At 47.1% G+C, this 12,616-nt stretch overlaps 1 protein-coding gene across 1 annotated transcript in view; it reads right to left on the reverse strand.

The window, feature by feature from the left end:
* Positions 1-2,395: 2,395 nt before the first annotated feature.
* RNF43 (ring finger protein 43) overlaps positions 2,396-12,616 on the reverse strand; it is a 132,760-nt gene continuing 122,539 nt past the window's right edge. The window contains exon 9 of the mRNA XM_048823916.2: positions 2,396-5,164. Coding sequence (XP_048679873.2) covers positions 5,121-5,164 — 44 coding nt within the window. The 3' untranslated portion in view covers positions 2,396-5,120. The remainder of the gene's footprint in view (positions 5,165-12,616) is intronic.

Here is a 12,616-nt window from a genome sequence, read left to right on the forward strand (position 1 = left end):
GACACTGGCTGTCCTGGGAAGAGGATATAACTCAGCTGCCTGTGAGCTCTGGGAAAGTGCTGAGGGTTCGGTAATGAGTAATGCTCATTTGAGAAGCTCTGGCGTTCACTTCTACTCCCAGCGGGGTCCTCCACTCTCTTAGGGCAAGGAAAGAGAGCTTAAAAACTGAACCCCTGCCTTGGACAAATACTACAAACATTCAATGCTTGATCCTGAGAGCTGCTGAGCACCTGTACATCTCCTTGAAGTTACAAGTCCCTTTGGAGTTGCAAGTGTTCAGCACGTCAGGATTATTTTTCATTGATTCCAAGGCCAAGGAATCTATTCCTCCTCCTATTTAATGGTCCCTTGGAATAACTCTTCCAGGCAGAGCTCTTCCCCTTCTTCCCATCTGATAACCTATATGGACAGAACTGCAAACCCTCCCCCATCTAAACTACTCCCTAGATGTGCTCTCCATGTCCAGAGGGATCCTGAGGCCTTGATAGGTTGGTTTTGTGAAAGAAAAGTAGCAGCATAAGGCCAGGAAATGAAAACACTTTAAAGTGGGAGCTGTCCAATGCAGCCCACCTAATACTGCAGTACAGAGCAGCAGGGGTCCTTTACTACTGAGCACACATTCCACTGAGCCTGGGGCTTATGCCAGACAGAGTCCTCCTAAAGGAAAGAGATGAATACTATTGAATAAGAGACCTAGTCTTTCAAGGTGCCAAGTGGGCTCAATTCCTGCAGCCATCAACGGGGGTTTAGTTCTGGGGTGGAAGTCCACAGCGTGCAGGATCCTGCCCTTGGTCTGAAAGCCGCTTGGAGTTCAGGACCCTCCTCTTTGTTAAGTCAATTGAACAGCATTTGGCTGGGACATGTGATGAACGGCATAAGAAGAGCCATAGGCCAGCATGCACTGTAAGCAGAACCTTGGGAATCTAGGCCAGCGCCTGCTTTTACTTCTAGTTTAGTGGTGACCTGCGAGGGGGACTGGGCTTGTGTCCTTTTCTTTCTTCTTTATGATGGAGAAAGAAAGCCTGAAAGGTTTAAGATACAAATCTGTTTGTTTTTGCCCTTAGAAATCCAGACCCTCTCCATGATGAAAGACTTTGCGGTTGGCTGAAGAACTAGTGAAATGGTGATATCACAGGAGCCAACAGAATGAAAGCAGACCAACTGGGGGAAGAGGTTTTGGTTAGACTATTTACAACAGTGTTATTGGTTAGCTGTTATTAACACCTGGATAATTTCAGTGGCAATGGACACTTGGGCGACAGGAAGCCATTATTACTGATTAAGGAGTTCAGAATTCACAGTAAACTTCCCTGGGATCCACTCCAAAGGTCCCACATCAAAGAACACAAGAGTTAGACCAAGATCCATCCAGGGCAAGGCCCTGTCTCTGACAGGGGCCAGCCCCAGTTGCCTCAAAGGAAGATGTAAACAGGGGTGGCAAGTTATATGGGCCTGTGGTGCCCGTGCTCCAGGAATATTCAGGGCCCGGGGGCCCAGTTCCACCAATGTTCGGGGCCGGGTCTCTCCCCCGGCCGTGCCTGCTGCCCTGCATGCCTCCCCCGGAGCATCTCCCAGCCCCGCCTGCTGCCCCCAGGTGATTTAAAAGGGCTGGGGGCCCCCGGCCACCGCTGCCACCACTGGCAGCGCAGCGGGGCTGAGGCGACTTCCTGCTCACCCTCGCTCCATGCCACTCCCAGAAGCAGCCGGCATGTCCCTGTGGCCCTAGGGGTGGGGGGTATCTCCCTGCACTGCCCCCGCCCCGAGCGCTGAATCCGCAGCTCCCATTGACCAGGAACTGTGGCCAATGGGAGATGCGGGGTGGTGCCTGCAGGCAGGTGGCGCGTGGAGACCCCCAGACCCCCACCTAGGTGCCACTGCCAGAGGGGTGCGGGTTGCTTTCGGGAGCCGCCCGAGATAAGCACTGCCCCCTCACCCTCTCCCGCACCCCAACCCCCCGCCCCAGCCCAGAGCCCACATCCCACACCCAAACTCCCTCCCAGAGCCCGCCCCCCGTCCCTCCTCCTGCACCCCAACCCCCTGTCCCAGACCAGAGCCCGCATGCCACACCCAAACTCCCTCCCAGAGCCCCCCTGTCCCTCCTCCCGCACCCCAACCCCCCGCCCCAGCCCAGAGCCCACATCCCACACCCAAACTCCCTCCCAGAGCCCGCCCCCCGTCCCTCCTCCTGCACCCCAACCCCCTGTCCCAGACCAGAGCCCGCATGCCACACCCAAACTCCCTCCCAGAGCCCGCCCCCCGTCCCTCCTCCTGCACCCCAACCCCCTGTCCCAGACCAGAGCCTGCATGCCACACCCAAACTCCCTCCCAGAGCCTGACCCCTCACCCCTCCCGCGCCCAAACTCCCTCCCAGAGCCTGCACCCCGCACCCCCTCCCGCACCCAAACTCCCTCCCAGAGCCTTAGGCAGGTGTGTCGGGGGGTGGAACTTGGACCCATTCTGGGCACCACCAAAAATTATACAAACCTGCCGCCCCTGGGTGCACACACCTCACGGTAGCAGCTGTGGGAAAATCTGCCCCCACATCAGGTCTCGGCCTGGTCTCTCCTACAGTAGAACATCAGAGTTTACGAACTGACCAGTGATCCACACACCTCATTTGGAAGCAGAAGTACACAATCAGGCAGCAGCAGAGATAAAATAATACGTTTAACACAATCCTGTGTTAAACGTAAACTACTAAAAAAAAGGAAAAGCAGCATTTTTGTTCTGCGTAGTAAAGTTTCAAAGCCGTATTTTGAAATAACAACCATAATGTTTTGTTCAGAGTTACAAACATTTCAGAGTTATGAACAACCTCCATTCCCAAGGTGTTCGTATCTCTGAGGTTCTACTGTAGTTAGAAACTGGCTTCAGCCCTGAAGCATGGGCGGGGGGACTAATATCCCTTCCAGCATTCTCATTAGCATGAGAACTCTGGGTGTTTCTCATGTCCATATAACTGTCCAACCCCATTCTGAATCTTGCTAAATCCTTAAATGACTTTTTGTAGCAGCGAGTTCCACCGATTAATTATGCATTGTGTGAAAAAGTATTTTGTTTGATCAATTTTGAATATCACACCTTTTAATTTCATCATATGGCCCCTTGTTCTTGTGCTGTAAGACAGGGAGAGCAGAAGATCCCGATTTCCCTTCTCCAGACCATTCATTAGTCTGATCTGTCTCCTCGCTAAGGTAACAATCCCAATCTTTCCAATCTCTTTTCACATGAGAGTTTTTCCAGTCTCTGTTCATTCTCATCACCCTTGCCCTCTGAAACCCTCCACTTCCACAAAATCCTTTCTGAGAGGGCTGATCAGAGCTGCACCATGTCCAGGGGAAGCTGCACCAACTGAGTTCTATAATGGCATTATAATAGCTTCTGTATTATTCTCAGTGCCATTCTATATGCATCTTGTTTGCTTTTTTGACCACAGTTGTATACTGAACTGAGGTCAAATTTAATATGCATATCTTTCTAACAAATCTGCTCTAGCTCAGTTCTAGAGCAGTGTGATTCTGGAACAGCCTTCCAAGAGGAGTAGTGGGGCCAAACAACGTCACTGGTTTTAAAATGTAGATTGATACATATATGAATGGGATTATCTGACAGGGTTGGCTGCGATAGCTGGGGACAGGAGTCAAAGACCTGGAAGGTCCTTTCCAGTCCTATGTTCTGTGTTCTTATGTTCCAATAAGAAATCATGGGTTTGATGCAGGACTCACTGAGTGACATTCTCTGGCTTGTGTTATACAGGAACTCAGATTAGATGATCATAATGCTTCCTTCTGGCCTTAATACTTGTGAATCCATGAATTCCTGGATTTCTAAGGTAAATGCAAGCAACAAGAAAAAACCCTCTTTGTTTTTTCCAGCCATCTGCCTCCACCAGAAAGAAGCTAGAACAGGACACAGCTGATTTTGAAGAATTCATTTGCAGGTCACTGAAAACATCTTAAGATTCCAGAAATGTTAGCTGGGGCTCTCCTGAGCATTTACTGTCCCAGGTGCTTTCCCAGGGACTCCAGTGTGCGTCTCACTATGCCAGGTGATGATGATGGCAATGATCATGATGAGGAAGGCAGGAGGAGGACTCCTGCTGGCTAATGGATTAAGAGGACAGTCTCTCATTTCTCCATGATTCCCATGCTTTCCAGAAAGATGCTTAGAGAGGCTTTGAAACATGCACTGTAAGTGAGCTACTGAGCACAGTTATAGGGCTGGCCTTATAACTACTTTGATAATTAAGCTAGGACTGAAGTGATGAATGAGGAATCCAATAACACTTCCAGGTAACGTAATGGATTCTGAGAAGATTCTCAGCCCCAGCTCTTTCCTGGAAATGCTAGCAGAATCTGGAATGTCCTCACTGCTCCTCCAGCTAGATCCTAGGATAGGCAAAATTACAAGTTGTGGCCCACCCTGGCCTCAGCTGAAGGACAGTTAATTGCCAAGTGGCAGGGACCCTCAATTCCCATTGCAGTCAGTGGAAGCATCTTGCAGGGTCAGGACCTAAGAGAGCTCCTGCAGTGTAGAAATGGAAGAGAGTATCCTGTGCTTAAGTTTAAGCTTAAATAAGAGTATTCAGGGTTAGTGAAGTAGGCTGGCCTGACTTTGACCTAAGTGAGGAAATGAAAAAGGCAGGAGCTATTTGGCTATATAATGTCATCTCTTCAGCTTTTAGTCTCACAGGTCTGCCCATTTCCAAAACATTTCCAAAAGCCTCCAAACTCCCACAGGTTTGTGACCATGCCAAAATACCAGTTTATGTCTACCCAGCAGGCTCTCCAGATAACGAACATTGGACACAGGGTTGGAATGAATAAGTCCATGCCCCCAGAGTGTCTTCTGATCAGTGTGTGCTGTCTGTGCCTTAAAAGGAGAGAGCAGTGGTGGTTTTGTGTGACCACAATATGGTAATGTGGGCGGGGAGCAGGCAGGAGGGGGCATCATGGAGGTTACCAGCACATTTTGTTTCTCAGTGTGGGGCAGACTAGGACTGTTACTCCACTACCTGCTCAGAGATACAGGAAATAAGTCACTGATTCCAGTTCTTGTTCATTTCCTGAATGTTTTGTCCACTCTGGCTCTCTGTAGTATGCAGATGAGTTCATCTTTCATTAAACAGAATGTTCGTACACATCTTGGATCTCCTCCTTGGATCCTGCATTCAAAAAAGAAAACATAAGTCACAGGTATTCCAGCCCCCAAGGCCCAGCTCCAACGGGGTCTTGATCCAGAGATAATACGGAGAACAACAAATGCCCCCAGGTTCCTGCCAGCATGTCCTGGGGGAACCTTCCTGTCCCCACATGCATAGTCAGTCTAGCCTTCCCAGGTAATGAATAGTCCAAGCTACAACTAAGGATAAAACAAAAAGTGCTCTTATAAGTACCTGGTTCACTCAGAACTTTTTGAAACCACTTACCATGGATGTGACACTTTCCAGGCTTTGCGCCAGCATCAAAGGGGTTTCGGTTGTTGGTGTTTTAGGGAGGCTGAGTTTGTTTTAATTTGAATAAAATATATTCAGCCATTTTTGGATTATTAGTGATTGACAATAACAATTATTGTATACCCAGAGTGCCCCGACCACACCCTCCATGCCCTGGGCTGTACAGCAGAGTAAACTTGACTGCAGTACAAGGAGTACACAAGTTCTTTGGGTGCGGGTGCAAGCGGGTGTGTTGTGTGTCAAGAATGTACTGGGGGAAGCTACATGGAAAGTTGTGTAATTGTTTCTGAGTTGACAATGAAGTCAAGCCCCAGCAGAGGCAGAGTTTGAGCATGAACTCCAGGCTTGCGTGCTCTGCTGAGGTAGTGATAGGGTCCGACAAGTGCCTTTCTCTCTGAATTATCCAGGCACTGCATGGTTTACATAGACATGTTTCAGCCTATGGTCTGCTCACAGACTATTTGCCAGGACTATCGCTTCAAATATTCACTATTTCTGCTGTGTGACTAGGCACATAAATCACATGGGATCGTTTCTCCCCCCTCACTGAGTGACTCGCAAATCATAGAAGATTAGAGTTGGAAGAGACCTCAGGAGGTCTTCTAGTCCAACCCCCTGCTCAAAGCAGGACCAATACCAACTAAATCATGCCAGCCAGGGCTTTGTCAAGCCAGGCCTTAAAAACCTCTAAGAATGGAGATTCCACCACCTCCCTAGGTAACCCATTCCAGTGCTTCACCACCTTCCTAGTGAAACAGTGTTTCCTAATATCCAACTCAGACCATCCCACAAGGCGCTCTCACAATAGATACACAAGTATGTCCAGAACAAATGCACATCTGTACGAGTCTTTACAACATTCTCCTTGCCCCAAATTTATTAAGAATGAAAGGAAACAGTTGCTTGTCTGAATATTTGTGGAAAGTTAATACAAAAGGTTGTGAAACCTATCACATCAAATTCAGTGTCTACAAATACTTCATTGCTTTGGAAATGGGACCAGACAGATTAGAAATACAGGCAGAAAATAAGCAAATAAATTTAGCTTGAAAAAAGAAGGTGCTAGATTTGGGAAGATTAATCCCAAACAGTTGCGATGCAGAAGGACTGTTCTGTCTCTGCATATATGTACATAAATAGGTAATAGATAAGGTGCCAGTAGGTAGTGCTCAAAAATATGTAGCACTGTTCCTGGGTTTTGCAGGACCAATAAAACCTGTTGTTAAGCACTGCAGATTGTTTCTCATGTGTAATATTTAAATGCAGTTCGCAATGTGGAGTTAAAAAGTTTTTACTTGTCTAATTCTACTTTGTGGCTGACCAGAGGCCCTGAGTCACTTTGGCAAAGGCCGTGAGCAACATTCCACGCCCGTCTGCAATGCCAGTGCATGAGGCTGTCTGTGAAGCAAGCATTCTGCAGCCTCGTGGACAAACGCTGAAGCAGCTGCAAGGCTAACATGCTGCAGTGTCCCATTAGTGTCGTCCCAGGACAGTGAAGTGTCCACACACAGTCCAGCTTCACAAACCAGACCAGGAAATAACTGAAACACTGTTAAGTGCTTCTGCTTTGGTCAGAATCAAGTGATAAGCTGCAGCTATTACAAGTGATGGATGATGTAATGATCTGCAAGGTAGCAGACAGTTCCAGCAAATAATCAATATGGGGATTTTTGTAAAGGTCTTGGATTTTCCTGGAGAATATCACTTGGAAATCAGTCCTAAGCTGAAACTGCTACATGCACCACACAGTGAAGAAAGAACTTAAATACTAGCTTGACAACTTTGTGGAGAGGGGAGTCTAAAAGAAAGTGAAATGATTGACAGACTGGACACCAGTCCAGTAGCTATTAAAATACTAGACAAACTCTGGTATTCACCCCATACACCTCAGTGAAGCTCTAAAACACTCCCATTGTACTTTCTTAGCCACTGGAGGGATCCTGCCCAGCCTCACAAGGGAGCTGTTCTGTTCAGACACCACAGATGGCTTCTGGCAGGTAAAACGTGATCAGAAAGCAGCTCTTTGACAAACATCTGGACTTCTTTAGGCAGATATAAATGGCAGGGAAGGCCATTTGGCATTTCTCTGTCTCCAGAAGAGCACCAGGGATGTCACCACAAAGTGCTAGAGGGACTCACAGAATTGATGTAATTGCAAATGGCATATAAGGACTTGTCTACACAGCGCCACAGTGTGGACTCTGGGGGTGTGAATTGCAGTGCACACTAAAAATTTGTACTGTCACTGCCCCATGTAGACCCTGCTGGCATGAACTAAAATGTACCTTGTTTGCATTAACATAGTCCTGTTTCAAGCAGGACTATTTTGGCTGTAGCGGATTGGTTGTGGAGACGCCCTCGCAGACGCTAATGCTGATCATGATCATATCCTGATTGCACTGTTCAACAGAGAATTTCTAGTGAGCCTGAAACTGAATAATAAAAAGTGAGTCTGTGCCTGTCAGCTGTGCCATGTATCAGACACCTTTGAATAACAGAAAGCTGAAAACCAGACCTGAGACGCCTCAGGAGGTTTTGGAAATGGCCATCCAGAATGTCTGGATGAGAAGGAAGAGTATTTTTAGTATTCAGGAATATTGGAAATACTTAGAAGAAAGAGAATCAACTTCATGAAAGCTTCTGCTCAAATAAATTTGTTAGTCTCTAAGGTGCTACAAGTCCTCCTTTTCTTTTTGTGAATACAGACTAACACGGCTGCTACTCTGAAACCTGCGCAGTAACTGGAGTTCTTCGAGCTGTGTTGTTCACATATGTATTCCCCTCAAGATGTATATGCATCCATGTGCTCTCAATTGGAGATTTTTGCTAGCTGTGTCTGTTAGTCTGTGCATGTGCCCTGAACACCCTCGTGCCCCGTACCAAGGGCATAAGGGGTGGAGTTGGACCAACCGCCACTTCAGTTCCCTCTCTACTTCAGACCTGCAAGGTGTAATAGGATGTTGAAGCAGAAGGGAAGGTGGGAGGGTCATGGAATAGACATATGAATAGCACATTCCAAAGAACTCCAGTTACTGTACAGGTAAGTAACTTCCCTTTCTTCTCAAGTGATTGTCCCTATGTATATTCCACTCAAGGTGATTCCTAAGCAATGACCTGAATAAGGAGGTGGGAGCTTGGAGTCTTAACCAAGCAGAGGCCTTTGCTGAAAGAAGCATCCATTCTAGATGCCCCAAGTGGTAGCTTTACAAATGTCTGCAATGGGGACATTTTATAAAGAAGCACCTAAAGCTGCCAGAACTCTCATGGAATGTTCCCTATTATTTGGTCATTATAATTTGACTGCCTTGTAGCACAAATTGATGTACTACAAAGCTCATTTCATCAGCCTCTCTGTTGATATGGGGTTTCCCTTCATCTTTTCAGCACAGAAAACAAACAGTCTTGGAGAAGACCAAAAGGGTCTGGTCCTTTGAAGATAAAATGCAAAGGGCCTTTTAATGTCTTAAGTGTAATTTGGCTTCACCACAGTTAGTATGAGGGTCTGAAAAAAATATGGGCGCACGGATGACCTGCTTTAGATACAACTCAGACACAGGTTTTGGAATGACCTTTGGATACGGTCTCTACGATACCCGATCTGGACAAAAAATGCACACTGGGGTCCGCCATAGGAGCACCTAGTTCACCTACCTCCTTGCAGATGTTATTGCAATGAGGAAGGAAGTTTTCATGGATATGTGCTGTAAATAGCATGTAGTCAAAGGTTAAAAACAGGGACCTATAAGGCCTGATCAGACTACATTTAAACCCCAGGGGTTCCTGCATGGGGGAAATACTCTCACTTTTAAAAATCTGGTAGTGATAGGATGGGAAAACACAGCGTATTCCTCTACAGGGCACTAACAGCAGCGTGGTACTCCCGGAAAGAACTGATTGAGAGACCTGTGTTCTTCAGGAACAGTATATACTATCTACGCCGAGATCAAAGGAATTTTGGCATCCAAAGTCATTAGGTGACGTTCACACCAAACAACAAATATTTTCCACTTTGAATTATTAAGTCTTTTTAGTGAAGACTTTCCTGCTATTGATTAGTATGTTGTGTAGTTCAGAAGAACATTTACTTTTTCTACTTCTGACATCTATCCAAAGCCCCTGCAGTTTCATGGAGGGTGTGTAGGTTGGGATATTGGATTAGATTGTTGTTCTAAGATACTAGGTCTGGATCTAATGGTAGAAGTATTGGTGGCAATTGAATGCCATGTGAGTTATGGGAAGCAATACTGTCTTGGCCATAGTGGAACTGTCAAGATAATCTTTGCTGCATCCTGCCTGGCTTTCCGGAGCACCCTGGGAATCAAAGGAACTGGTGGGAATAGATGTACCTGAGCATCTGAACATGAAATGAGCAACGCATCCCCTTGGGACCCCACACTGAATCCCCATATGGACTAGAAAGGTGGACATGTCTTGCCCTCGTGCATTGCAAACAAGTCAATTGAGGAGAGACCCCACCTTTTGAAGATGAACTGAATCACTGAATACTTTATTTCCTGTTCATGTTCTGTCAAGGATTTCTTGCTCAGATCTATCTGCCACCATGTTCTGTAATCCTGATAAATGGATAGCTGTGACTGTAATGTGATGCTGAATGCACAAGTTCCAGTGTTGCACTGCTTCTCTGCACAGGGTTGATGACAAATCCCCTCCCTGCCTGTTACACAAAGCATGGAAGTTGTATTCCCTATCATGATCATAGAATCATAGAATCATAGAATATCAGGGTTGGAAGGGACCTCAGGAGGTCATCTAGTCCAACCCCCTGCTCAAAAGCAGGACCCATACCCAATTAAATCATCCCAGCCAGGGCTTTGTCAAGCCTGACCTTAAAAACTTCTAAGGAAGGAGATTCCACCACCTCCCTAGGCAACGCATTCCAGTGTTTCACCACCCTCCTAGTGAAAAAGTTTTTCCTAATATCCAACCTAAACCTCCCCCACTGCAACTTGAGACCATTACTCCTTGTCCTGTCCTCTTCCACCACTGAGAATAGTCTAGAACCATCCTCTCTGGAACTACCTCTCAGGTCGTTGAAAGCAGCTATCAAATCCCCCCTCATTCTTCTCTTCTGCCAATCTTTAAAAAAGGGAAGAAGGAGGATCCTGGGAACTACAGGCCAGTCAGCCTCACCTCAGTCCCGGGAAAAATCATGGAGCAGGTCCTCAAAGAATCAATCCTGATGCACTTGCATGAGAGGAAAGTGATCAGGAACAGCCAGCATGGATTCACCAAGGGAAGGTCATGCCTGACTAATCTAATCGCCTTTTATGATGAGATTACTGGTTCTGTGGATGAAGGGAAAGCAGTGGATGTATTGTTTCTTGACTTTAGCAAAGCTTTTGACACGGTCTCCCACAGTATTCTTGTCAGCAAGTTAAGGAAGTATGGGCTGGATGAATGCACTATAAGGTGGGTAGAAAGTTGGCTAGATTGTCGGGCTCAACGGGTAGTGATCAATGGCTCCATGTCTAGTTGGCAGCCGGTATCAAGTGGAGTGCCCCAAGGGTCAGTCCTGGGGCCGGTTTTGTTCAATATCTTCATAAATGATCTGGAGGATGGTGTGGATTGCACTCTCAGCAAATTTGCGGATGATACTAAACTGGGAGGAGTGGTAGATACGCTGGAGGGGAGGGATAGGATACAGAAGGACCTAGACAAATTGGAGGATTGGGCCAAAAGAAATCTGATGAGGTTCAATAAGGATAAGTGCAGGGTCCTGCACTTAGGATGGAAGAATCCAATGCACCGCTACAGACTAGGGACCGAATGGCTAGGCAGCAGTTCTGCGGAAAAGGACCTAGGGGTGACAGTGGACGAGAAGCTGGATATGAGTCAGCAGTGTGCCCTTGTTGCCAAGAAGGCCAATGGCATTTTGGGATGTATAAGTAGGGGCATAGCGAGCAGATCGAGGGACGTGATCGTTCCCCTCTATTCGACATTGGTGAGGCCTCATCTGGAGTACTGTGTCCAGTTTTGGGCCCCACACTACAAGAAGGATGTGGATAAATTGGAGAGAGTCCAGCGAAGGGCAACAAAAATGATTAGGGGTCTAGAACACATGACTTATGAGGAGAGGCTGAGGGAGCTGGGATTGTTTAGCCTGCAGAAGAGAAGAATGAGGGGGGATTTGATAGCTGCTTTCAACTACCTGAAAGGGGGTTCCAAAGAGGATGGCTCTAGACTGTTCTCAATGGTAGCAGATGACAGAACGAGGAGTAATGGTCTCAAGTTGCAGTGGGGGAGGTTTAGATTGGATATTAGGAAAAACTTTTTCACTAAGAGGGTGGTGAAACACTGGAATGCGTTACCTAGGGAGGTGGTAGAATCTCCTTCCTTAGAGGTTTTTAAGGTCAGGCTTGACAAAGCCCTGGCTGGGATGATTTAACTGGGAATTGGTCCTGCTTCGAGCAGGGGATTGGACTAGATGACCTTCTGGGGTCCCTTCCAACCCTGATATTCTATGATTCTATGATTCTTCTGCAGACTAAACAATCCCAGTTCCCTCAGCCTCTCCTCATAACTCATGTGTTCCAGACCCCTAATCATTCTTGTTGCCCTTCGCTGGACTCTCTCCAATTTATCCACATCCTTCTTTTAGTGTGGGGCCCAAAACTGGACACAGTACTCCAGATGAGGCCTCACCAATGTCGAATAGAGGGGGATGATCATGTCCCTCGATCTGCTCGCTATGCCCCTACTTATACATCCCAAAATGCCATTGGCCTTCTTGGCAACAAGGGCACACTGCTGGCTCATATCCAGCTTCTCATCCACTGTCACCCCTAGGTCCTTTTCCGCAGAACTGCTGCCTAGCCATTCGGTCCCTAGTCTGTAGCGGTACATTGGGTTCTTCCGTCCTAAGTGCAGGACCCTGCACTTATCCTTGTTGAACCTCATCAGATTTCTTTTGGCCCAATCCTCCAATTTGTCTAGGTCCCTCTGTATCCTATCCCTCCCCTCCAGAGTATCTACCACTCCTCCCAGTTTAGTATCATCCGCAAATTTGCTGAGAGTGCAATCCACACCATCCTCCAGATCATTTATGAAGATATTGAACAAAACCGGCCCCAGGACCGACCCCTGGGGCACTCCACTTGACACCGGCTGCCAACTAGACATGGAGCCATTGATCACTACCCG

This window comes from Caretta caretta, chromosome 17 (genome assembly GCF_965140235.1).
Source record: "Caretta caretta isolate rCarCar2 chromosome 17, rCarCar1.hap1, whole genome shotgun sequence".
Lineage (NCBI taxonomy): Eukaryota > Metazoa > Chordata > Testudines > Cheloniidae > Caretta > Caretta caretta.